At 49.4% G+C, this 27418-nt stretch overlaps 1 protein-coding gene across 1 annotated transcript; it reads left to right on the forward strand.

Annotated features, from left to right (window-relative positions):
• The first annotated feature begins 142 nt into the window (after positions 1-142).
• NTMT2 (N-terminal Xaa-Pro-Lys N-methyltransferase 2) lies at positions 143-27177 on the forward strand. The gene is made up of 4 exons (XM_006115881.5): positions 143-3848; positions 10402-10577; positions 17890-18139; positions 21055-27177. The coding sequence occupies exons 1-4, from the start codon at positions 3695-3697 to the stop codon at positions 21351-21353; spliced, it is 879 nt and encodes a 292-aa protein (XP_006115943.1). The 5' UTR covers positions 143-3694; the 3' UTR covers positions 21354-27177.
• Positions 27178-27418: the final 241 nt, after the last annotated feature.

Raw genomic sequence — 27418 nt, forward strand, 5'->3', positions numbered from 1 at the left:
GCATATAAAAGAAAGGTCATCCTGACTCAAAGGATTTGGATGTCCTTTGGGCATGATCAAGTCAACAGGAATCTTTCCGTGAACATCAGTGGTACTTGAGGTAAGTGGAAGGACTCTGATTTGCTTCAGAGCCTGACTGAATCTTTTGGGGTTTATTCAGTTTCTTAGTGAAAAACAGACTAAACCAACCTAGCAACATTTGTTTCTCTCTGGAAAACAAAACTATTACCAATTGAATAGAGTACAGGAGACCCTCGTAATCTAAGGACTCTCCCTCTGTATCCTCTTCTGCATGGTGAATCCTGGGTCTGTCTCTTAAGGGAAAACGTGGCTGCATGTCTGTTCTGTGGCCCTCTTGTAAATGAATGGTCTGTATAAAAATCCTCTTGGAAACTTAGTAGCTAAAATAAAAGGTTGTTGCCTGATAAGGTGACTAACTAACCACAATAAGGGTTCACACCCAGACAGTCCTAGGGGGAGAATTCCTGGAGGCCTCACGTGCAGTCTCATCGTTACCGATTGGGTAGTAAACACTCAGCTTAAATATTTACATTAGAAAGAAACAGTGAGAAAAGAAGAAGCAAAATCGGATACGCTAAGGGGAAGTCTGGTCAAAAAGTCCAAGTCTCTTTAATCTCTCCCCAGATGGGACCCGTTCCAAACCCCTCATCATTTTAGTTGCCTTTCTCTGAACCTTTTCTAACGCCAGTATATCTAATGCCTGATCCTCAGGTTTTCCCCTAATTCAGTTCCCATCTGTGAATTGTTTGGGTCAGTCCTGCCTTGCAGCCTCTCCTGTGTAATTTTAGCAGCTACAGGTGCCTCCTGTTTGATACCCAGAACTCTGGGCGGATACAAAATTGCTATCTGTATCTGCAGAAATGAGCTGTGGGTATTTGCATCCACATTCGCAGATCCGATACCCGTGGATGGGAAACGGATATCCGCAAATTTGCAGGATTCTAGGTACAAAATTGGTTTCTGCATCCATATCTGCAAAAATGAGCTGCGGGTATTCACATCCGGCTACCTGCAGATGCAAAGCAAATACCTGCACATTTGCAGGGTTCTCTTGGTACGTGTTCTCCTAGACATCTGTACAGGCATCGTCATATAAGTGCACAAACTAGTCTGTCTCCTGCACTAAGGGGCACACCAGCCACATTAGCTATGTGCCTGTCTTCCTCCCACCCCCCGGTGAACGTTAGGTAGCTACCTACACACATCTACCACTAAAACACAATGTACTAAAGGTGGAGTTTGATTTGACCAAGGCCTTTTCATCTATAAAGCACTTCTCATCCTTGGCTCTCGAATATTAGAGACATCGTACAAACTCTGTCCTTAGCTCACCCGGCTCAGCCTGAGTATGCACCTCCTCTGGTATAAAATTTCCCAAGGGTGACAGGGACGTAGCAATTGTCTTACAGTGAGACGAGTAGTTGGCTTTTCAGGGCCGAAGAAGGAAAGACCTGGAAGGTTGCGAGGTCCAGTCCAGAAGAGCCAATCCGGAAATGCTTACGACAGCTTCCCCTCTTGAATTTTTCTCATGCATATTATGCCAGTCTCAGAGGTCTCCGAACTCAAAAGCATTGCTCATAAAAGAAGTTAACAGCATTGCTCATAAAAAGAAATTCGGGCTAGTAGTCAATGTGGAAGGGAGAAAACACGCAAAAACATTGGAACTGAATCAGTTACGTTACCAAATGAAACAAAGTTAAGAGACTTTTTTCCCTGATAAAAGTGGGGGATGCAGTTTTCTTTTGCAATAAGCTCATTTTTAATGTTATCATTTTGTAATAGGAAAAAACCCCTACATTTAAAGTTTGCCTCATGCAAATGTTACTTGCTAGCTTTCTTGCTAATCCAGAGGAAATATTATCCTAGGAATCCCCCAGGCCCAATGTCTAGGTGTCGGATACATGATAAACTTACCTGAAGCCTTTTTAGTGAGATATAGTTCTCTGGAGATAGCTGAGGATTTAATTTTCCAAGGCTTGGTACGACCTAACCCTTTAAAAATAAGATTTAAATGTTCCTTGTCAGGTCACTTACAAGTTTCTTCTTTTATTTTTGATTAACTGCTTGCTCAGACTCCTAATCCCCAGCTTTGGCAAGAAGACGTTAGCCACCTCAAACTTTTCATGTCTTGATTATGATACAGTTCCGGGGGACTCTGCACACATGCTACTTTTTAACTGCGTGAGTCCTGGAATGGGATGGGACGCAGTTACTCAAAGCCAATGGTGTCTTCAGATTCTACTCTCAGTTTTGAACTGAGGTGATTTTCCAGATTCTGCATCGTTCCTGTGTTTTCGAGCCGCATTTCATAGGAGGTCGTATCTGGATTCCTTGGAATCCATGTCCCCATGTGTCCCAAGTTTTCAGACCAAGTGAGGCACAAAGCTTGAAGTAACTTGCCAAAGGTCCCACCCCAAGGCAGTGGCAGAGCCAACAATAGAATCCAGCTCTCCTGATGGTCGGCTGCATGTAACACCCACTTCTTTTCTTCCCTCTACCAACCAATGGTCCACGTACCCGTACTGCTTTGTGGTGTGGCAGATTATGGTGGGAAACTCCTCCCAGATCGGCGTGTGCACACACACACTTGTCTGTTTCACTCACCCGCTGGTCAGCAGTGAAATGGAAACCCCAATGTCTGGGCTGGATTCTTCCTGTTGATGTCAGGCCGGTGTGCAACGGGGTAGAAATCATGGGTCGGTGTGGGCCCTGCAGCACTTCGGTTCCCAAACGAAGCTAGCCGGGCAGATCCCTTCTTTTCTGGGAATTTAAAATTCTCCCCCTTCACTTTGTGCCAGCTCCACTGGTTTGTAATTAACTGGTTTGTAATTAACGAGTGCTGAACGGGAAGGGCTTGATTCTCTTTCTACTGATTTTACTCCAGTTTAACTCCAAACGGAGTTATTCTTCATTGACACCAGTGTGGGCAAAATTAATTATGAATTATGTGATAGTGCACCTAATGGGTGCCAATGAGATGAGGGCCTCCTTGAACAAAGTGCAGAATACACGCCGTATTAGAGTCAGCCCTTGCCGGTTAAGTAGACAGAGGGGAAACTCAGGGACAGACAGCAACTCCCTCGAGATTACATAGTAGAGCTGGGATTAGAACGCCTGTTTCCTAAACGCCCGCCCAGGACTCTATCCACTAGACCGCGCTGCCTCTTTAGACTTGGCTACACTCTACCCGCTTTGTGCCTTGCCGCAAAGACCTGGCTTTTCAGGGGAATAAATAGCAAACGTGCCTTGGCAGCGACCCGTCGCCTGACGAGCAAAACTCACCCTCCGACATGTCAAAGGGGGGGAGGGAGCCAGAACGCCCCGGCCTCGATCCTTTGAAGTAGACGCTAAAAGAGCTAATTGAATTAGAGCGGGCCCTCCGGGAGTGCATATTCTTTTACCCTGCCTAAGCAAGATCCCAGTTTGGGGTTTTCGCACGTTCCAGCAGCTGCTCATGGAGGAGGAGCGTGAGACTGCAGAGATAATTCTGAGCAAGTGCCAAGAGCCAGCACTTCTCCTCCGGCCATTCCCAGACACCCGCCCCCCTACCTCCGGGATAGAATGACAGAGGACGGGCCCGGTTTAAATGACACCCTGCACGGCTTGGGAAGGACAAGTCCTGCATAGAGCACCTTCCAGGCAATTCCCTCCTCCCCCGTAAGCCATCTTCCCCATGGAAGGCCGGGGCGCCCACTTAGCCTTTAAGTCCCGCTGGTGCAAGACGGACGAGGAGCTCTGCCGACACAGCACGTCGTTTGTCCTGCACAAGGCCATTCGGAATGATTTCTTCCAGAGTTACCTCTACCTGCTGGAGTGCTTCCCCCTTGGTGAGTGATCTGCGTGGGTCTGCCTGGGGCGAGCGGCCAGACCACAAAGAAAGGGATCGTCACGATAACTTGCTCCGGGAAGCCCTAGCACAGGCAAGCAGGGGCTACGCCGGCTGCTCTGTCCCAGTCTTTGCCCACCTCCGATCTGGCATGCCGGTGTGTTGCACCTCGGTGCCGCCGCTGAAATCGATATTTGGCAAAGGACGCCTCCCCTGCGGCTGGGGACGGTTTGTGCGATCTTCCCCCCCCCCCCCCGGCCCAGTGCAAGCCGCGTTGTGTGTGCGTGTGGAAGAGAGAGCTCAGGCGGGCTTTGCGTGGTGGCTGTCAAACGTCCTTGTATGTTATCTGCCAGATGGCCAGATCTGTGGCTCAACTCTTGCGGGGAGGAGGGCTTACGAAATAATGGGGGGGGGGTCTTATCTCAAGTCTCCATTGTCCCAAATCCCTACCGCACCCAGTATTCCCACAGGGTCTCCCATCCAAGCACGAACCAGGCCCAGCTTTGCTTCTGGGCTCGGGCATGCTCAGAAACATTTCCTCACCCCCCAGACTCCTGCTGGCTGCCAGGCGCATTGTCTCTTGCCCCAGCCCCCTCCAGCTGCCAGGGGACTTTTTTCTCCCCTCCCCCCGGGTGCTGGCGCCACGGGCCAGGAGAGGGAAAAGGGTTTGGGGCGGAGGGCTACTTCCCGGGTGTGCTGGCAGGCAAGATAGCGGAGCCTCATCCCTGCTGACCACTCCGTAGGTGGTACAGCTGCTCCCTGTGGACACGCTGCTGGATAACTCTCCCGTGCCGGCTTGCTGCCCCTAGTGGCCATTCTTAGTATTGTGTCCCTCCAACCAGCAGCCCCTCCCTTTGCAAGATATGGAAAACAGTCCCTTTCCCAGGGCTTCCAGTTATCCTGGAATAACCAAACCCTGACCTTGCTTTAAGTTAGGAGAAGAGGAAGCATCCTACCCAATTTCGTGGCCCTAGCTCTTATCATTAGGGAGGAGTTCTTGAACAAATGGACTCACAGACAGACACACAGCTGGACAGACACTCTAAAACAGACCGACAGATTAGATTAGATTAGATTAGATTAGATTAGATTAGATTAGATTAGATTATGGGAGTTAAATTAGACCCCAGTCTAGCAGTGCACTTAATTGAGTGTATAATGCTAAGCACATGAGCAGTCTTGTGGTCTTCAGTAGATCTACCCAGATCCTTATAGCCAGGCTCGACAAGTAATGCAATCTCCTCGCCCGTGGCGAGTAGATTACAACCCGGAAGAGCCGGGTTTACGCGATCTGCACATGCGCAGAATGATCTGCGAGCTGCTCGTTTGTTGAGCCCTGCTTACAGCTATAAACATACTTAAGTGTTTTGCTGGATCGGTGCCTTCATGGTGACGGTGAGGAAGTGAGAGCCACTGCAAATGAAACAAAATGCTGTCAGTTTGTAGGGCTACATATTCTGAACCGGGAGCCCCAGGTCTGTATGTATGAACGTCATTATTGGGCAAAACAAGGCTCAAGTGGAACTTAAGTGATTGCTTGGTCTTGTGCTGGCCTACTCTGTGTGAGGGTGAATTTTACCCTGGACTCCTGAATGTGTATGTAAAACTTACGCACCTGGCATAAGCCACATGGTGCACGCTCCAGTGGGGCTCGGCCAAAGGGACACAGTGGAACTGGTTCAGTGTCTTACAAGAAATTGGTTGGCGCCACAAAGGCCGGCTCACGAATGCAAACTTCTGTTCCCATCAGGCAACTGTAGCTGTGTAAATCCCACAGCTGCGAAATACGAGATGATGTGTCTGAGAGCAGGAATGCTTCCAACACCCTTTCAAGGTGCTACCATTTCTTGGATCGGAGGAAGGGCGCTTCAGACGCCTGGGAAAGAAAATCCTAAATTGATGCCTAAGAAAAGAACTGGGATGACATTTTGGACTTCGCAGAGGCAAAAGGTTTTAAGTCAACATTCATATATCGACCTCACGGGCTTGGAATTCCCACTGCTCTGCATCCAGACCATGTTAGTAGTTACTTAAAATCACTAACATCTTCTGACTGTTCGGTGACCTTTACAAAATGAATTTCTGGTCTCGGTCTGTTTTCTAGTGGGCACCTCGTAACCATCGCTGCTTGGAACCCTTGCCAGCGGCTTCAGCTAAGAGACCAAGAATAGAGAGAAAAATGCTCCTTCTCTAGAAACATTTCTTGTGTAGTTACATGAGTGGGAACGCTATTTCTCCCCTGAAAACTCTAGGCATGAAAAACAGCTACAGCCCTCCACATCTCTGAGGCGATGGGGCCTGAGATCCTGGCCTGGATGCTGGATCCCATTTCACGGATCCACTATGATGAAAAGTTTGATCAAAATGCTCCCTCGTTCACTTCTAGTCGGTTGTTCCATAGCGAGCAGCCTGGTCAAAAACGGTAGGCTATGTCTTTCCCGATGTGTACAGTAGTGGAGGACTTACATGACCTATGGTTGGTTTGATTATCCTCATTGTAGCTCGTTGCTCCAAAACTGCACCCAGGACTGGTATTGTCCCTTTACTGGACGTGTTCCTTGGGCGTATGGGATATCGAGAGGGGACGTCACATCAGGGGGTGGTCACTTGTTTGCTTAGGGTTGGCACATTCACATTTGGGGTCATTCTTCACTTCCACTTGGTCATGTTGTCACCGGTCTTGCTTGATGTAATGAACACCAGTGTGTTTATTCTAGGTCGCTGCTTGAGTTCCGAAGAAACCAGGTTCTCCAAGGTTTTCGGCATTTCCGGACATTTTGTTACTCTGCAGCCTCCCACAGTGGCATTTTGGGGGTAAGGGATTTTCGTCCTTGAATGGGGGAATGTGTCCACACAATGGGTGTCTTGCATCATGCATCGTGGTTTTGTCTCTCCTTTTTACTGAAGGCATCTCACTGGGTAATGCAATCCCAGTGAGGCAGTATAGAGAAGGTGTGGGAATCTGTTTCAAGGTCACTGTGACGATCCTCCAAGACTGAGTTCCATGGCAGTTCCGTGTGCCTGGCTCGAGCGTGACCGTCCCGGGCATGGGATGCCACCACTGAGTAGCACAGGGCAAGACTGATTGCTAAGAGCGCTCTAGGCTCCAGTTTGTGTTGGCCAGTTTCTAGAGCTTGCGTTCTTTTTCAGCTTCTTAGGTGCTTCTTCGGCCCAGAGATCTGTAGCGCTCAAGGATTGCATCACCGCAGTGATGTCGGGAGTTTTGCTTGGCCTGAAGGTGTGTCAGGTGGAAGGTATACAGACTTGGCATTCAGGAACCAAGCATAATAGTATTTTCCAGGTACTCTCAGGGAGCCAGTTAAAATGAGCTCAGTGCCCTCAAATCTTTCTACCTGCAAAGATCATCTGCCTACATGAATCTTTGCACGTCATGATATTCCGGTTGGTCCCTCAGGTGGACGTTAAACAGCACGGGTGATAGTACTGAACCTTGGGGCAAGAATAGTTCAGGGTCCATGAGCAATTCCAGATCAGAGCTCAAACATCTCAGATCCTGAGCAGCATGTCATCCCCTTTCACTGGGGTCACCTTGTGAACGTTACTGCTCTGCAAAGCCGTCACATGGGCTGCTGTTTGCACACAATCCCCCGCCCCGAAGCCCAAGCTGTGTGTTTATTCCTCTCCTTTCCATCCAGCAGGAGAATGTGACATTCGGTCTCTTGACAAGCCAAGGAAAATGCCTCCAGAAATCAGCCGTGGAATCTCTTGAGAACTTGTGAAGTCAGCACGCCAGGGCTCGCTTCTACTAGCCTCGGAGACAGTGGCAATCGAGTTCAGAGAAAGAGGAGACGAGGAAGAGGCAATAGCCCGCACGGTAGGATAACAGCCAGTGGATCCTTCTTGACTCACCATGGTCCAGATTTGCAGGGGATCAGCCGCCACTCCCTTGTTTTTCTTCCTTTGGAGTATGGAAAATAACCAGTGGAATGTGTCAAAGCTGGGTTTGACCCTGGCTGGGCAACGCTCACTTGTGCTTACATTTCTCAGGCATAACACAAATGTGTAATGGATTAAAGCTTTAATAGTATCCGCTCGGCAGTCAGCTTAAGCTGGTGATGACAAGAAAGGCTGGTAATGCTGCTTTTGTTGGATAAAAGATATCCCTGGCATGCCGCTTCTAGGTAACCCAATAGCACTGTTTTGCTCCGAGTGGTCTTTGGTGGTAATTATTCCCGAATTGACTTTCTTTGCCCCTCCATGGGCTCCCTGCCTTCAGTAAATACATAGCACGCTCCTTAATGGATCGTGGCCCACTCTGACCCTCCACAGTAATCTGTTCAGGTCTGGGCAATACTTACAATCAGCGACTCGTTAGGAATGCAAAGATGCAGTACCAAGATGACAAAGTCAGAACAGTTACAAGCTACATAAACCGCATTCCTTTCCCATTGTTTTAGTTGTTTAGTCTGCACGGAGGTCTGTGTTTATGTTATGGCTGAAGATACCTAACCTTCGAACATTTGCCACTTGCTCGCTTCCAATGTATTGGAATTACACGACCTACGGAAGGATCGGACATGTACTACGAAACTGCTCACAAGTGCTTGTTCCAAATCCACACCAGGATTGGATTCGTCCCCACCTCCTTTGTTACTTGCTGCTCACCGGCATCATCTGACTGGGTCTTCCTTCACAGAAAAGTTCAAGAACAGTTGCTTTTTTCACACCAGAAAGAGCTCCGTTATCTGCCTTCAAAGCCCTCCTTTGCATTGATGCCTACAAAAAATCTTGACAACGCTTAGGAAGAGAAAACAGCCTCGCATGCTGGCCAATGTTGTGTGTCTGTTTCCTTACACTCCCTGTCTGTCTGTATCTATCTGTTGTCGCTTGTCTTTTACTGTGATTGTAAATGCCTACACATGCTCAGGATTAGTCCAGAAAACCCAGGACATAATCTCAATTAATGAAAGAAAAAGGGAAAAATAGCAAATACAAAGATGAGAATCGCATGTCTTAGATGGCTGCGAATCTACTATCACTTGATTGTCACCTGTTCTGTTCCCTCCCTCTGGGGCACCTGGCATTGGCCACTGTTGGCAGACAGGACTCTGGGATGGATGGATCTTTGGTCTGACACGGTGTGGCCGTTCTTATGTACTATTCCGGGTCCCCGGCAGCCCATATTTAGAGCCCAAACATTTTAAAAATGAACTAATGAAAACAGAAACGCCAAACTCTGGAATGCATTGTGTTCCCCTCACAATTACGCATCCCTTATCCTTTTGGATCTGTGGCAGATGAAGGTTTAGGGACTGCTGTGTTACCACCTCGCACCATATATATTCATTGAGAGATGGACTTTGCCATCAACCATCACACCTGCGCCACGCAGGAAGCAAACATTCCCAAAAGTCCCAGAAAGCTCCTGTTTGACTCTTGGGCTGTGTCCAGACTCAGGGGTTTTTTCGGGAAAAGTAGCCTTTTTTCGAAAAAACTTCCCCTGTGTCCAGACTCAAGCCACGTTCTTTCGAAATTAAATCGAAAGAACGCGGCTTTTCTTTCGATGGCGGTAAACCTCATTTCACGAGGAAGAACGCCTTCTTTCAAAAGTTCCTCTTTCGAAAGAAGGCGTTCTTCAATGTAAATAGGGCTTCTTCGAAAGAGAGCACCCAGACTCACTGGATGCTTTCTTTCAAAAAAGCAAGCCGCTTTTTCGAAAGTTCAACGTACAGTCTAGACGCGCTCTTTCGAAAGAGGCTTGCAGTCTAGACATAGCCTCGGTGGGCACACACTTTGCACTCTCATCCACCAGTACGCGAGCTGCCGGGCCTTTCACTTTTCACACTGGTTAACCTGCTCTCCGGGTGCCTGGACACTGCACTCAGAGGCATGACTGCAGTACGTGTAGGCAAAGCAACTCAGAGATTAACCGAAGTGGAGCTACAGCAGCAAAGGCCGCTCAGCTCCTGCTGGGGAACACGGGTTTGACCTCAAGCAGCTGGATTGTGCTGGTGGCATTTCTCCGCTGCTGCGAGCCCAGCGCAAAGCCAGCTCCGCTATGTGCCTGTGTGTGCCGTCGTCATGCTGACCGCAGTGTAGGCAAGCCCATGGTCTAGAAGAGGCACTGCCCAACAGCTAATGTGACTCGTGGTGTCAGCCTCCGGGCGCGAATTTGCAGGCACGTTTGCTGCCAATGCTGGATCCTGAGGCCACGTGGGGAAGGCGGGGATATGTTTACACACACGGGGCCTGACCCTGGGAGGAGGTGAGTGGTTCCCATTGACGTCAGCATGAGCCTTGCCCGAGCCAGTCCAGAATCAATCCTTTTTTTAATTAGGAAGAGAATTTCGCAGTCTTCATTTATTCCCACCTTCAAAGCTCTGACACACATGCACACCCACCGGGCTACGGGCTGGAAACTAGGAGTCAGCAGCCCCATGGTTAACTGTGTAACTGATATCATTTTGATCGGTTACACGGTTACTCCTTTTTTACGTGTCTTACATCCCTAACTCCAATGAGACACCCACCCAGGCCGCAGAGGAGCCCGTGATAAATAAATAAATAAATACTAACACACTTTCTGTTTGCAGTGAAACTTTATACTTTCACGAGCGAAGTGATCAACGGGGAGATGCAGTTCTATGCCAGGGCCAAACATTTCTACCGGGAGGTGCCGGCGACGGAAGAGGGCATGATGGGAGATTACGTCGAGCTGTCCAGTGTGGATATTAAATCCTCCAGGGAATTCCTTAGGAAGTTTGTTGGGGTGAGTCATCTGCTCCCACCTTCTGCAGGAAGCAGGGCGCATGGATCATATTTCACGTGCGTCATGCCCAGCGGATCCTGCAAAACGCATCCCGCAGAGCCAAGAACTTGCCCAGAGTTCCATGGAGATTGAGGGGTGATTCTAGTTGTAGGATCGGGGAGTTGTAGGGTTCAGTGGGAGTTTCGACTGTGTAAAAACTACCCAGCCAGACCTAGTCTGTTCTGCGAAGTAGGACAGGCTATCCCAGATCAGACGAATACTCCAGCTGGCCCACCACCCTGCCGGTCTCAGGGCCTTCTCCTAAATGTTTCTGAAGAAGTTGTGAAATTCCCAGCTGGGCCTTTTTAGGACCAGGGTTTTTCAGAGACCCTTCCCTCTTAAAAGTCTTTCCGATGACAGGGGTGCTGGCTGCCCACGGCCTTCCGAAAAGTCTCTCTCTCACGGGGCTCTTGCAGCTCTGAACTAGTGTCAGTGATGGTACCTACAACCTACTCCGTGCCGCGTGTACGGAGTCCGCACTAACGGGGATTTAAAAATGGCGGCGCCCGGCAAGATGCGAATGAAGCCCGGGATATTTAAATCCCGGGCTTCATTTGCAACTTCGAATGACTACATTAACCACCCTAGTTCGAACTAGGGTGGTAGTGTAGACATACCCTCAGAGATTAGGGGCCTGACGGGTGAGTGGGTGGCTGAAGTTTTGCGGCCTGTGATATTCAGGAGGTCAGCCCAGTTGGTTATGACAGTCCCTTCTGACCCTGAGTCTATGGAGATCAGGCTTGTCTACGAAGGTAAGTGCAGATCCTTGGTCAGGCTGTATGTCCCACCCCTCCCTGTTGTTGTCCTTGGTCGGGAGGGCCCTTGCGTGCAGCAGAAGGAACACAGGAGGGGCACCGGCCACGTGACCGTAAGCTGTCTTCCTCCCCTTGCTGCCTCTAAGACAAGGCAGCCTTCCTCTAGCTCCCACCCTTTCCTGCGACTGACTCTGGTTTAAGTTCATTTTCTCCACGTGACATAAGCTCTGCAGGTGCACTAACGGCTGAGCCCAGAGGAGCTCGTTAGTGTTTTCCTGATTGGGCTAGGGGTCTGCAGCATCCCACTCCTTGTTAGGCAAACACGGAATAAGCGGCCCATAGAGAAATTTTTTCCTAACCTCCGTCATTTAGGGGCAGAGTTTTAAAGGTCCGGAGGTGCCTAAAGATGCAGGTGGGAATCAAGGGGGATTTTCAAAAGGGCCTGGCTGGGTATGTTTTCATACAAATGTCTTAAACATTTGTGCAGCCTGCGATGCTTTTGGCCTCACTGCTGTCTGGGAGCTATGAAGACCATGAGTTCATGAGGCTTTCTAGAAAGACGTATGTTCCTTTATCAGCTTTAAATAGGTTGGGATGGAAAATGGAACTTGTTTAACAACACTACATAACAGCATAGGGCGAGGGAGAATATTGTATCCAATAGAAATTACTGGGGGAATACTGATAGAGATGCAGCCGTGTTAGTCTGGTCTAGCTGAAACAAAAAACAGAACTATGTAGCACGTTAACGTCAGTGCAATAGAATTGCCTGAACTGGTAAATCTGTATTAGTACTAGTAATATTAATTATCAATTATTAGTAGTACAGTTTGAACCTCTCTAATCCGGCACTCTCTGGCCAGCAACATCCATGGTCCGGCATGATTTTAGTCCACACTTAGCCAAGTTTCCCGTGGTCCCATAAAGTTTGTTTTCAGCCACCAGCCCTGGCTCTCAGCGTTCTGCACTGTTATTTAGCTTTAACTTACCCCTGAATGTCTCCTAAGAGCCGAGTAAGCCGTGGAAGTGTTGGAATGCTGCTAGATAAAATTGTCCGGCAAATTCTCTGGTTCGGCACCAGGCAGGTCCCAAGGGTGCGGGACTAGAAAGATTCAATCTCTAGTACACTAGCATCTAGAAGTCCAAAAAAAGACCTAGACACCAGGTGTGTTGGGTGCTGTACAAACGCATAGCAGGAAACACTCCATGCCCTAAAGAGGCAAGGGAGAGAAAGGGTGGGAGCAGAAACAAAGGAAGGAAATGACCAGCCCAAGGTTTCAGAGGAGATTAGTACCAGAACCAAACCCAAGTCGCCTGACTCGCAGTGCACGTAGGTAGCTAGACGTGCACATGTTAAATAAGTGTCTGACCAATGCGATCGAGAGCCAGAAAGTCGTTTTTCACTACATTCTGCTTGTGCTGGGTGGTGTTTCGGTGGCCTTGCTCCCTCTCCGATCTGCATAAACTTTGGTGACTACCAGTACTTTTCTCCCTCGTTCTTTAAAATTCTCTGCTGCTTTGCACGGAAGGTAGCAACATACTTTGGCTGAGAGGCCGTGTACTCCAGGTCGCTGCTCACAGACCAAGGAGCCAAGGTCTCCTTCCCTTGAACTCCAACGCTGCCAGTGACTTGTTGGATGACCTCGCTGGGCCAAAATCTGCCCTTTGCTACATCCTAAGCCAGTAGTCTTCAATCCATGGTCCATAGACCCCTGGAGCTCTGCAGACTATGTCTAAGATTTCCAAAGGGGTCCGCAGCTCCATTCAACATTTTGGAGGGGTGTGCAAATGAAAAGAGGTTGCAAATCACTGCTCGAGGGAACTCTCTTGCAGTCCTGCTTTTAGTCTGTAACATGAAACCGACACCATTTGCTTCCCTGCCTCTCAGGGGTGTCGTGGGAATAAATTAGTCAAAGTCCGCACAATGCTTAGAAAAAGGAAAGTGCTGACGCAGCTTCTTTTGCCTTTGAAGGGGCGAAAGGCTGTGACAGAACGCGTCTTCCCCGAATGACATTGACCCATGGGCCCCAGGCTTAGGTAACACTTCAAGATAGGACTTGAGGGGGACTTGAGTGGCTCATAAGAACATAACATAAGAACATAAGAACGGCCGTACTGGGTCAGACCAAAGGTCCATCTAGCCCAGTATCCTGTCTGCCAACAGTGGCCAGCACCAGGTGCCCCAGAGAGGGCTGACCGAAGACAATGATCAAGCGATTTGTCTCCTGCCATCCCTCTCCAGCCTCTGACAAACAGAGGCCAAGGACACCATTTTATCCCCTGGCTAATAGCCTTTTATGGACCTAACCTCCATGAACCTATCCAGCGTCTCTTTAAACTCTATTATAGTCCTAGCCTTCACCGCCTCCTCTGGCAAGGAGTTCCACAGGTTGACTACACGCTGTGTGAAGAAGAACTTTCGCTTATTAGTTTTAAACCTGCTACCCATTAATTTCATTTGGTGTCCTCTAGTTCTTCTATTATGGGAACTAATAAATAACTTTTCTTTATCAGCCCTCTCCACACCACTCATGATTTTATAGACCTCTATCATATCCCCCCTCAGTCTCCTCTTTTCTAAACTGAAAAGTCCCCGTCTCTTTAGCCTCTCCTCATATGGGACCCGTTCCAAACCCCTAATCATTTTAGTTGCCCTTTTCTGAACCCTTTCCAAGGCCAAAATATCTTTTTTGAGGTGAGGAGACCACATCTGTACACAGTATTCAAGATGTGGGCGTACCATAGTTTTATACAGGGGCAGTAAGATGTTCTGGGTCTTATTTTCTATCCCTTTCCTAATAATTCCTAGCATCCTATTTGCCTTTTTGACCGCCGCTGCACACTGTGTGGAAGTTTTCAGAGAACTGTCCACGATAACTCCAAGATCTCTTTCCTGATTTGTCGTAGCCAAATTAGCCCCCATCATACTGTACGTATAGTTGGGGTTATTTTTCCCGATGTGCATTACTTTACACTTATCCCCATTAAATTTCATTTGCCATTTTGTTGCCCAGTCACTCAGTTTGGTGAGATCTTCTTGGAGTCCCTCACAGTCTGCTTCTGTCTTGACTATCCTAAACAGTTTGGTATCATCTGCAAACTTTACTACCTCACTGCTTACCCCTTTCTCCAGATCATTTATGAATAAGTTGAAAAGGATTGGTCCCAGGACTGACCCTTGGGGTACACCACTATTTACCCCTCTCCAATCTGAAAATTTACCATTTATTCCTGCCCGATCCCCTACACGCTGGGGGGACTTCACCCTTCCTAGACAAACCTGTGGCTTCACCGGTCTCCGCGCAGTGAATTTGTATCAGGCTCTTACTCCTGTTGCTGGTCTGATGAAAACACCCGGAGCATCAACAATCTGCGGAATTTCTCGTGGGTCTCGACTCCGTCACATTGTTGCTGCCTTCTGAAGCCAAACCGCATTTTTCAGAATCTTACCCTCCCAGGTGCTTGAGGGCTGGAGCACCCACAGAAAAAAAATGAGTGGATGCTTAGCACCCACCAGCAGCCAGCTTCCTCCCTGCCCCCCGCCCCGTAGCACCTTCTGCCCACCGTGAGCAGCGGTTCCACAGTGTGTAGGAGGTGCTAGGGGGAAGGAGCAAGGATGGGGCACAGTTGGTGGATGGGGCAGAACTGTGTGCGAAGGGGCGGGGAGGAAAGAGGTAGGGCTTTGGGGAAGGGGTGGAGTGGGGGTTGGGGCTGCTGGCAAAGTGGGGGGGGAGAGGTAGGGGGCAGTTCGGGGAACAGGGTGGAGTGGGGGGGACTGCTGGAGGAGCAGGAGTGGGAAGAAGTAGGGGGCAGGTCGGGGAAAGGGGTGAAGTGGGGGTGGGGCTGCTGGTGGAGCAGGTGTGGGAAGAGGTGGGGGGTGGTTCGGGGAAAGGGGTGGAGTGGGGGTGGGGGATGCCAGCAGAGCAGAGGCAGGAAGTTTTCTTTGCAAAAAGCATCTGCTCTCTGTGGAAAATGTTGATATTTCCTTAAAGTACAGGACACCCCCAATTCAGACCATTTCAGCGGAAAAGCAAAATGTTTCAATCGTTTGTTTAAAAATGGCGCTGCGATGCCTCATGGGACCTGTAGTTCCACAGCCTCATGCTCACGTTCTCCCCCAGAGGCAGGCCTTTCTGGTTAGACTACATCTCCCATGATGCACTACTTTACCTGAGAGAAGCAAGAGGGTCCTGGGTATGGTGTATCATGGGTGATGAAGTCTGGCCAGACTGCCCTGCCTAACAAACAGTGAGAGTATAAGTTACCCAAACTACATCTCCCAAGAGGCAATGGGATGCCATTTTCAATCAGAATGTTTTTGATTTTGATATTGTGTGGAAAAGCCAGAAATGAAAAATAACGGCTCGTGCTTTTTGGCTAGTCAAGAGTTTGTGGGGCAGGCAGTCTCCATAGGCCAAGGCGGTTCTTAATTAGCCAAGGGACATTTGTCATATTCATTTACATGCTGTACACAATGTGCATGGATACATGCTAATTGCGTGTAGATTAGTAGGCGTGTTTATGGAGGATGGGACCGTGCTCTTACAAGAAACCCCAAGGATGGAGTTGTGACCCTAACTTCTCCGATGGGAATTTCCACATGGCCTTTTAACAGTTCTTTAAAGGGAAAGATTAGAGCTGCTCTGATAGACCTAGCTGGAAAACAGGGAGTGGGAAATCTTGTCTTTACTCTGTGCAGGACCAAGCTGCACTTTTGCAAGCGAGGTCATATTAATCTTCAGAAATGGACAACGTGGGACCAGTAGAGTGAGTGACTGTAGGGAGATCTTTCCTGGCCTCTGTGTTTATTCTGCAGCTACCTCATGGAACGAGAGGCACGGCCGGTATATTTATAGCAGTGATGTCGTCCTTGGGACTGTCCTTTGACCTTAATAATCTGCTGAATTAATCACTGAAAGGGGGCCCAGGAAGCGATGATATACAGGCCTCTGACATGATTTATTCTCAGCCCCCCGGAGGTCGTTTAGTAAGCTGATAGAGCCAAATCCTTCCTCGCGGCATCTGTTTGGAAAGGTATGAAGTTAGAGCAGGGGCGACTTTGGCCCTTGGCTTTCATTTCAACACTGAGTGACACAGGAGAGCGGAGAAGGTGTTTACATTGTCTCCAACGTGTTTTCTTTTGCAGCCCAGTTGGCGGAGGGGAGGGGAGTTCTCATCTCACAGTTGGTGCCTGCACACTGACAAAGTGCAGTTTTGCCCGCAAACGCCTCGGCCCAAATAGATCTGTTGGTCTTTAAGGTGCCACGGGACTCCTCGTTTTTGTGGGCACCGACTAACTCGGATGCCCCTCTGAGACGTGTCAGCAAAATCAACGTGTCCATTTTTGAGTTCTATGTACGGGGGTGGAGGAGAAAACGTTTTTCCCCCGTATGATTCCACCCTTTTGGTGGTCGGAACCCAACCACGCCTTGTGTAAACACAGCTTGTTTTGCAGAGATCAAATGTGTGCTTACATTATCCTGGGAAGGTTCTTCAGACCTAGTTCTGGGAGAGGTTGGTTTTGGCAGATGGCAGCGGAGAGCTGAACTTCCAAGGACTTACAAAATAGGTGAACCTTTTAGGAAGACAAAGGACTCGTGAAAACATTACGCTCACCATTGTGCTGGGATTTAAGAGGGCCCAAGTTCTAGTCTATTGTCAGGGACTTCCCGCTTAAACATTCCTTAATTAGGCCTCCCAGCATTCCTAGACTGTAGGCAAATGTGGTTAGCTACAGATTGGATGGTTTTCTCAGGGCAGGAGCCATGTTCCCCTCAAACATTTCACTGCTCTGTTGATGGACGAGGCAGGTGAGGTAATATATTTTGTTGGACCATCTTTCGAGTAACACGGGACTCAAAACCGCATCTCTTTCACCGGCAGAAGTTGGGCCAATAAAAGATGTTACCTCATCCGCCTTGTTTCTCCAGTACCTTGGGGCTAACACGGCTCCAGCAACCCTACACACATCCTGCTGATAGTCATTTGTGGCCAGGGTTGTCAGCTAACGGGTTTCTTCCTGATCATGCCTAAACATGATAAAGGGCTATAGGGGAAACAAGCCGCCACAGGGGAACCAGCTAGAGCCGTTCAAAGTGAAGAGTGTAGTTAGTACAAGACCCTGTCTCCCTGACCAACACCAAAAAGGCATGCCATGGAGTTAATGACCAGGAAATCCAGGCCACCTGTGAAACTCACTGCCACAGCGGATCCTGGAGTTAATCATCTGGATAATTTTCTGTCTGGCAATAACATTTTGGGTTTGCAAGGTACGGTGAGTCACCGCTCACGCAGTAGACTAGAAGTTGATTGCAGCAGGGGACGGGAGAATTTCCATCTGGGCGGACACGCCCACCGAATTCTGTAGAGCACTGCAAAGCCGACTATGCAGAGTTTCCTTTTCACTGTCAAGCATACAGTAGTGATGGAGGCCAGACCCTGGACTTGATGGACATGACCCAGCGGTCCTCCAGGAGGTGCCCTTCCTGGCTCTGAAACGGTTTTCTCATCCTCCGCAGGGTCCTGGGAAAGCTGGCACCGACTGTGCCCTCGACTGCGGTTCAGGGATCGGACGGGTCACCAAGCATGTCCTCTTGCCCGTTTTCAAGAGCGTGGAACTGGTGGATATGATGGAGAGTTTCCTGGCTGCGGCCCAGAACTATTTACAGGGCAAGGAGGAGAGAGTAAAGATGTACTATTGCTCCAGCCTCCAGGAATTCACTCCAGCCCCCCAGAAATATGATGTCATCTGGATACAGTGGGTTTCAGGTTAGCGCACCATTAATTTATGTATATAACGAACCAGATGTATACATAATGCGTACCATATGCATTAAAATACATATCCACAGAACGTTGAGGTTGCAAAGTCAGGTACTCGAAAGTTAGGAAATGCGGGAATTCAGGTTGACCGGCATGGGCACTGTCAGAGGCCGCACACTGAGAGCACAGGAGATGCGGTTTCCTTGTTTTCCATTCTAGTGCACCGTAGCAGCCCCCAGCTTCCGGGGGAGCCACTGTGGGAATATGGGGCTGCACCCCTGAAAGGAGCATCCTCAACCACGGTGGGTGTGGCACATGTGCAGTCTGGGCATCATTTTCAGGGGTGAACTGCTGGGGAGGGACACAAGGGGGGAATATGACTGCCCTCTCATGTGTCTCCTCTATGCGTCACCCGTATCCGGGGAGAGAGCCCCGCCTCTTCCTGTCTCTGCCCCGCCCCCATGCCACCCCAGAGACTGCCTCTTCCTGTCCCTGATCTCCTAACTTCCCTCTACTCATCCCTGCTGCCGACACCCACCCTTCCCCCTAATCCCCTGGGCCACATCGCTCAGGAGGAGGGGGCTGGGGGAAAGGGGTAGAACAGGTGCCGGGAAGTGGAGCAGTGGAGCTGGAGTGGACTGGGGCTGGGTCACTTTGCTTCCCACTGCTGCTGGTCAATGCGGGAGGGCCCCTATTGCCAATGCCAGCACCCCACTAATTCTGAGGCCCCTCCAGGACTCCAAAGGACCCCCCAAAGCGCAGAGCCCTGGGTGGTTGGACAAACCGTCCTCTGGACGGGCTGGCTCTGCCCACCGGCTGCTGGCCTCTTGCCCCTTACACACACTGCATTTGGGGGGCATTATGTGACCCTGGGTGCCCCCAGGCATCACCCCCCGATCATGGTAGTTCCCTGCCCCTTATAATGGCCACAGAAGCACTTCCTGGGGCACTGGAGTTTGCACCACCCAGGACTCCCTCCTTCCTGGCTCTTCAAGCTTTCTGGGCCGTCTTCTGCCCCCAGGATCCTGCCCTCTACTCAGGCCTCGCCAGGGCCCACCTGCTCCCTCACAGGAGGACTGAGGCCCTCCCCCTTAGTGTGGCTCCTGCCAGGGTGCAAACCCTGTTAAAGGGGCCACATCGGTGGGTGGTCCCCAGAGCAGAGCTGCCTTCCAGCCAGCTGACCTGCGGTAGCAGGATGGCTTTGCCCCGGGTTGTGCTGGACTTGCCATGCCTGACCGTTTCTGCGTCCCTTGGCCGTTTTCCTAATGGACCTGCTGTGGGTGCCATTTGGGGGAAGGTCTCTAGCTTGTGTTATACAGAAGGCCACACACTCACCATGGTCCCTTGTGGCTTTGGACTCTCTGTGAATGGATGATGAAACCCGGTGACGCCGATCCACAGCGTGGGGCACTAGAACTTTGCAACTAAACATGTGCAAGGATTTTTAAACTTTAGAGTCCATCCCCCGCAAACTTGGGTTTGGGGAACAGCTGAAGCATTTTTGCAGAAACTTTACCAAAAAATTCACTCTGAGGCCGACACATGACCTGGACGATTTGAACCCCGAAGTTTAAGTTTGGCAAAGTGAGAAGTAACTGAAAACAGGGTCTTATAATGGAAACTCTTAGGCTAGCTTAAGTATAGCTAGCACTATCCGCTGCAGCTATAGAAGACCAGGGACGGTGCTATTGTCTTATCTGCCAATGGTTGGAGTGAACCATGCTTGCTAGGAAAAGAGCCGTGGTGTCCAGTTTCTCAGATGCCTGCGGGGTATGCAACTAAGAGGCAGTAGCTAGCTACCATGTCCCAGCCCAAATCGGAGCCAAGTTAAGACATTAAAGTTGTGGGGAGGGTTAGGGGGCTCATGGGGCAGGAAATCTAGGTCCGTTCCATTCTGAATAGGAACATGAGCCTTTGAATGAGAAGTTGTGCTAAATGAAACAGGCTTCATCACATGGATTCGTGATTAGGGGATGGGACGCGACCCGTTTCAGATCATCTCCTAGACGTGGCGCCTGGGCGATTTCAGTGTGTTTGGTCCACCCCGTCTCTGACCCTGGCGTGCGCAAAGAACTAACGCGTTCATAACTCCTGCAGTGTTGACCCAACAGCCTGCCACCAGGCTAAGGCAGGGACAGGCAAAATGCAGCCTGCAGGCCGGATCTGGCTTGCTGCACAGCTGGATCTGACCCGCTACCAATGTCCCGTAGCCCACTGGTCAGGATCCTCTCCCGCACCCATACTCCCTCGCGGACCCTTCCCCCTCTCCTGCACCCCAATGCTCTTCACCGCCACCACCACCTCCTTCACCCAAACTGCCTCCCAGACTCCACACCCACTCCTGCCCCCCAAGCTCACCCAACCTCCATTCCACATTCCAGACCCCGCATCTCCTCTGTTAATATCATGGAAGAGCGCGGCCCTTGACCTCTTACCAAATCCTGAGGGTGGCCCCCACCAAAAATTATTGCCCATCCCTGGGCTAAGGTCAAGTTTGCACTAGACAAGATCTGGTGGTGGAGGCAGTTAATACTAGCAAAAAAGTGCTGATATAAGGAGTAAACCCCAGTATCCTATGAGTCCCAAGACGTCTCTACTTCCCAAGAGATCGATGCTGTGGAGATCAACCTCCCGGGGTTTGATTTAGTGGGTCTAATAAGGACCCTCTAAATCAATCACTGATGGCATCTCCATCAACTCCGGTGCTCTACTGGGTCATGAGGAGTAAGGGGAGTCGAGAAGAGAGCTTCTCCTGTCGACCTCCCGCACTGGGGACACTGCGGAAATTTGACCTAAGGTACGTCGACTCTGGCTACACTATTCTCATAGCTGGAGTTGAGTATCCTAGGTTGACTGTCTCCCCGACTGTAGATGCCTTTGGGATGTTGAACCACAACTCATTTCTGCCTCTTCCCCTTTAGGAAACCTGACGGACAAAGATCTCCTGGAGTTTCTGATCCGGTGTCAGAATGGCTTGAAGGACAACGGCGTTGTCATCCTGAAGGACAACGTGGCCCGGGAGGGCTGCATCCTGGACCCCTTAGACAGCAGTGTGATCCGAGACCTGAGCATCCTCCGGCGCCTCGTTGAGAAAAGCGGACTCGCCATCCTGGAGCAGGAGAGGCAGGAGGACTTTCCCGAGCAGTGTGTCCCCGTCTGGATGCTGGCCCTGCAGAAGGCCTTTCCTGAAAGGGAGGGTGTGTGGGTGCGAAGCCCCTGAGACAAGATGGATGCTCGGGGCTTGCAAGAAGAGGAAGCAGAGAAAATGGCAGCTAAAATCCCACGAGTGCCACACCCCTGCTCCCATAACGACAGGCCTCTGAGTCATCGCCCTGCTCCCAGAGCCAAGCTGCCTCGTCTTCATGTCCTCCTCGCTGTGAGATTTCTAGTTTGGTAACGGGCTAAGACTCAGCTGTGAGGAAGTAATTAGGCTACAGCTTTCCAAAGTGACCAGAGAGTCTCCACTATTGGGGGCCCAATTCAAGATGCAATAACAAAGCCATTTTTTCCCCCTTCAGAAATCGGGTGCTCTGCATTTCCTGGAAAATCAGGACGATTCAAGCTGTGTGGTTCATAACACTGTGGGCTCTTGGCATGGAAAATGTCAGGAGTGTCTAATGTACTTGCTGTCAGTTATGCTGTCTGTTTGTTTATTTATTTTTGCATTTCACTCCCTTTGGACAGTGAAACGAATCTGGTTGATTTCATATATTTAAGTTAATTTCATTTCTTTCTTCTCCTGCCCTAGATGGGGGCTGTTAGGGTTCTTCTGCACTGCACAGTTATTTTGGAATAAGCTGTTCCGGAAGAGTTATTTCAAAATAGCTCATTTCGAAATAGCATGTCTACACTGCAGGGGAGCCTCAAAATTAGTCCGAGGCAGGCTTCCCTAGTGTAGACGGTGAGGGGCTATTTCGAAATAGCAAAAATGGAGCATCTCTACATGACTTATTTTGAAATAGCTATTTTGGAACAGGCGTTATTCTTCACAGAACGAGATTTGCAGAAGTCGGAATAAGCCGTCCGTTATTTCGAAATGATTTCAGAATAATGCAATTGCTGGATACACGCTCGCATAGTTAGTTTGGAATATGTAGACATACCCTTAGAGTAGGACTCTCCAATCTTGTGGGGAAACTGTCGGTGACAAAGATCGACGTGGTGAAACGCTGTTTGCATTGAAAGCTTTGCAAAATGGTTCCTACGTGGAATAAGTTGTGGGAAATGTTTGTTCTGAAACCAAAAGCTACATTCAGAGCAGAACGGGCTCCGGGGAGTTGGGCCTTTTTCTCCCGCTGGTGTGAATTTCGCGGAGAGGCTGGCAGGCCTCGCAGGCAGGTCGTGCCCATCATTTTTCAGTGCCCCCAAACTTCACCCACATGGACTGAGAGTGGTGTGTAGGGGGACCCGGACCACCATCTCCATCAGGTTCCCATCCCAGGGCATCTGGGGGAGAGCTCTGGAATGTCTTGGCTACATCTTCCTGGTGGACTTCCAATAAGCATTTCTCAGCTCTCTTGGTAATGTCCAGTTATTCTCCTTCTGCGGGGAGCAGAGGAACCCTTTGCTTCCCTGTTTGGGTCTGACCCATGATCCAGACCCTCTCCTGTGGATCACTTTGTCCCAGAAGCTGCAAATTTACCTCCTCCCTTGGGACAGCCTCTCCTTCACCCTCTCTGCTCAACTGTCAGGCTGTGTCTAGACTACATGGCTCCATCGATGGGATGAGGGATTCCTCGTGGGATGAGGCTTACCAGGGCTGCTGACAAAGGGCTTTGATGTCGGCAGGGGAGCGTCCAGAGTAGTGCGCTGAGCAGACAAACAGCTGATCAGCTGTTTGTCGGCTCAGCGCGGCAGCCATGTAAATTTAAATGAAGCGGCGATTATTTAAATCGCCGCTTCATTTCCCTTTGCCAAAAAAACAAATCTACATGGCTCCGTCGACGGAGCCATGTAGTTTAGACGTACCCTCAGAGTCCCCTTCTGGGGACCTCTTGGTCTAGTAATGCTCTATCAATCCCCATATTTAAATCAAATCAGATACAATACGCAGGGCTAGTGGCATTTCAAGGGATGTTAAAAGTGAGGCTAAGAGATGATCCGAATACAGTATTGAATTAATTAACAGCACTCTGCTACAGAAGATGTTACTTTAACCCAAAGGCATCTATGATTTATGTTTAAATAGAGCGGCTTTGACATTACTAGTAACCATAGATTTCCCTCTCCTCTGCTCCACCCAGAGATTACACACAGAACAGCTTCCTGCCTCAGTCACCAGGAGAGCGGTATGGAGGACAGGAAGGATTTTGATGTTTCGTTACGAATCAGAGCGAACATGGAAAATTTCAAAATTCCCCACGAAAGAAAAGTCCTGGGGGAAAATATTGTGTTCGGGTAGATAAACCATTTCCATTTTACAAATTCTTCTGCTTTGGTCTTGTGACACTGACTATAAAAAATTCAAAGTGAAAAGTCATTTCAAAATTAAAAATCAAAACTACGGATTGGCTGGTTTCCTGCCAAAATGAAATTCCAGCAAAATCAGCAAGATTTGTGGAAACACTTCAATTCTGAGCGAACGGCCTGGTCTGACAGACTGTGCAGTCTGTCAAATACGACCAGACGAGATTACCTCCAGCTATCACTTGGAGGCCATTGGTGTTCGCAAGATTCCGTTGTGGGGTGTGTGTCCATTCAATTACACTTTTAAGGAAAATCACCTCATGTTATTTTCCCATAATACACCTCTGCCTACTACCACCGATCTTGCATAATCGCATAACTCAGCAGTTCTGGAAATGCGATCACCTGTGTGTGCAAACTCATCTGTCTGAGCAAGATGGCCACTTTTGTCAGTCCTTACACAGTAGTTGTGCTTGCTGGCTATTTCAGACATTCTCGGGATACAGCCCTGGTGGTTCGGTGAACACTCTAGAAGATAATGTGGCACAGATGCTTGTAAACTGCGTGGCGCTTCTAGACCATGGTGGCATCTGACACAGCTGTGTTGCACACATGTGGGCAAATTTTCTCATTGTAGCAATGTGGTGGCTGAAGATTAAATGAAACGGGTAAAGAATGTTCCAGAAAAATAATGCTGAATAATCAAGTCTGGAGGTTTTGCTCTGAGAGTTTTTAAGTCTCTGTGACTTTTTCATTCTCACAAGACTGTTAACAAATGCACCAGCTGTGGCTGTGGTTGGTAGACACAGGGATATAGGTGGAGTCCCTCACTGTTCTTCTTCAGGCAGAATGAAAAGTCGGGATTTCGAAATTCATTGTGAAAAAAAAAATTCTGAAATATTTTGTTTTGGAAACCTTGAGAATATCCTAGCAAAATGTTTCATTTAGACTTTATCATTTCAACTTTTATATGGATATAACATAGATCAATAGTTTTATATTATACTATAAATAGTTCACTTATTATATTTGTTCTAATAATATGCAGCAGTTGACTTATACTATACAGTTGGAAGGACCAAGTCATAGTTTCCTGCTGTAAATTTTGACAGAATGTTGCACTTTACTCAAATCGACGTTCCCCCAACAGAAAACTGGTCTGCTGGAAAATTACTGACCAACTCTATTTAGAGACATTTTAGCAGTGTTAGTTGTGAATCCCACCCAGAAATACTGTACAAACTAAGAGTGTCAAAGCCACCTAAGAGATTTGGATACCAAATTCTCATTAGAAACAAACCTCTTGGTCCTTGCACATTACATTAATAGGGCTAATATAGTATAATGAATATGAATCCTATTAAGGAACAGTTTAGTAGCTTAGTCTGCAACATATCCTGAATGCTTTTGTGTCACCATCTCCACTTTTCCACTTCCTTAATCCCGTTTTCTTAGAGCATTTAATATGGCAGGTCAGACAGTAGCCCTGTCCCAATGAAGTTGACTGTAATGTGTGATTAAAACCAGTTACTTTACTTCCCATTTCTGCTCTCTCTCTTTGAGGCTTCTGCAACCACGCCAAGAAAATACCTCTTCTGTTCGCCAACATTGATTTGCTCTTCACTGGAATGCAGCAATTTTCAAGAAGGAAAACAGATCACCTTTGATTTGCAGAGGCTATAATTTTGTTTATCTGAGAGCAATAACAACGTACTATATTTCAACTTGCAGGGTAATACCTGTCTCTTCAAATTGATGTCAAGTGGATGTGCTAAGACCCTTAAACCAAAAAGTTCATACTACCCCTAATCACAATAAATAACAACCCTTAGCACTTGTATGGAATGTGTCAGGCATGGATCTTGAAGCGTTGCACAAAAGTGGTTATTACTGCCACTTTGAGTGGGAAACTGAGGCACATACGTTCGTGCCAACCCTTTCAAACTTGGGTTACATTACATGTAGATGTCATTAGGAAGAGCAGCTGCTCAACAAATCAGACTACTTATTTAGGAGAATTGGTGGAAGAAATATGAGCAGAGGTATTCATAAAAATGTAGGAAATTTTTCCTCCCCTCCCCAGTTTTGCAATTTTGAGACTGGAAACATTTTGGCCAGCTCTGGTGACTTGGAAGTTAGATGTATAATCTGGAAGGGCCAGATTTATAAAGGCACATTAGTGCTGTCACTGGGCATTGGCCCATTATGGGGATTCAGAGCCAGTCTTCCTGTGACAGGTTCACGACAGGCTTTTGACAGACCCACCTTGATGGAATGAACTCCATAACAGGCTGATTAGTAGCTAATTAGCTAATCAAGAAGAGTCGTCTGGACTCAGCTGAGGGTTTCCTTGAGACAGGAAGCTCCTGAGGAGATGTGCTCCTTAGACAGCTCACCAGAGCAAGGGGCCAGGGTGTGGTCCTCAGAGGATGGAGAACCTTGAGGTCTTGCCCCGGCAAGGGAAGCCCAATCTGTTCGAGACGACATATTGGCCTGGAGAAGAACTGCTGTTGACCGATTTCCATGGTGTCTGGGTAAGGTCCCAAAATGTCGGGCTCCGGGGAAGGGGCCCAAGTTGAAAGAACCCTGCTGGTAAAGGGCCTGACTAGAGAAACAGTAGACTCAGGTGAGAAGAGAGAAATTAAGACTGGCTCTCTCTCCCAGCGAAAACGCTGAGGAGAAGGTTTGCCTGTATCCTCAATGGGCAGCGGCTTTGCATAGACGTGTGTATCCCGTTGTGTCGATGTGCAGCCAGGGCAGAGGGAGAATTTCTGCTCAGGACATCTGCAGCCTGCCCTCAGCAAGACAGTGGCTGTGTCGGGGTGGGGCTGGAGCACGGTTTCTGAACAGCTCCAGGGCGAAGCGCTGCCCCTAGGCCGCCCAGGCAGGGTTAGCGTAACCCCCAGACAGCATAAGTTCCTGTGGCAGCCATTTTGTCCCCCTCATCGGCCCAGAATCCTGGGGGCGGAAAGGTGGCTTGCAGACAGCTTCCCCGTCCCCTCTGGGCTGCAGCTAAGTCTTCAGATTCCCACCTCCCGTCTCAGCGTCCCGCTCTTCGCCTGATCCACCGAGGCAGCGCGGCTGCGACTGACGTCCGGTGACCCCTCGAGTTAATGGGCTCAGAGCCAGCGCCGACCCTCCCCTGGAAAAACCTCTGAAAAACACAGCTCGTAAAATGGACGCCAGCAATGGCCTGCCCCTCGCGCCAGCAATGGCCTGCCCCTCGCTCGGCAACCCCGCCGACGCCCCGAAGAGTTAATAAACCTCCCCAACAAAATGGCCACCGCAGGCCGTGCTGCTGAGGTACCCAGGGCCGGGCGAGCTGTCAATCAGTGACGTAGCAGAACATGCACGTTCCCAGAGGAGTCGTATTTGGGCTGCGTGGGCCGCCCTGATCCCCTTCCCTGACTCCAGTTGCCGGGGGAAAACAGACGGTGGAAGACGCCTCCGTTTTGACAGTGGCCGTAGACTGACCCTCTGCCGGTTTCTTTGCTACCTGCCTGGGGATTAGAGACCTGATCCCCTCTTCCCACAGAAATCTCCGAGGTGAGGGGGGATGCTAGAGGGGAGAGGAGTCCCCAAGGATTCCCAAGATCCCCATTGCTTCCCCTCAGGCAGTGCAGGCTGCGGTTTGGGCCCTGGACCCATAGCACGCAGGCCATTGGTAGGAGGCCAGGGTTATCACCCATACGGCGCCCTCACTCCTCGGCAGTGATCCCGGCCCCTCACCTGCGGCCTTCTCCCCTCTGCCCTGCAAGAGGCAAGGCGACCGACCCCCACTTCTGAGGAAAAAGAAATGTTGGACCTAACGCTACTTGCGCGTCTCTTAATAGTGAAGCTGGCACGCTCAGTCTAGCCCCCCCCCCCCCAGCGTTCAAA

This window comes from Pelodiscus sinensis, chromosome 9 (genome assembly GCF_052426305.1).
Source record: "Pelodiscus sinensis isolate ZL-2025 chromosome 9, ASM5242630v1, whole genome shotgun sequence".
NCBI lineage: Eukaryota > Metazoa > Chordata > Testudines > Trionychidae > Pelodiscus > Pelodiscus sinensis.

Coding starts and splice junctions, on each gene's coding strand:
- NTMT2 (XM_006115881.5), top strand. CDS start 3,695: ATGGAAGGCCGGGGCGCCCACTTAGCCTTTAAGTCCCGCTGGTGCAAG. Junction 10,578..17,889: donor TCCTTAGGAAGTTTGTTGGG/GTGAGTCATCTG, acceptor CATCCTCCGCAG/GGTCCTGGGAAAGCTGGCAC. Junction 18,140..21,054: donor CTGGATACAGTGGGTTTCAG/GTTAGCGCACCA, acceptor CTTCCCCTTTAG/GAAACCTGACGGACAAAGAT.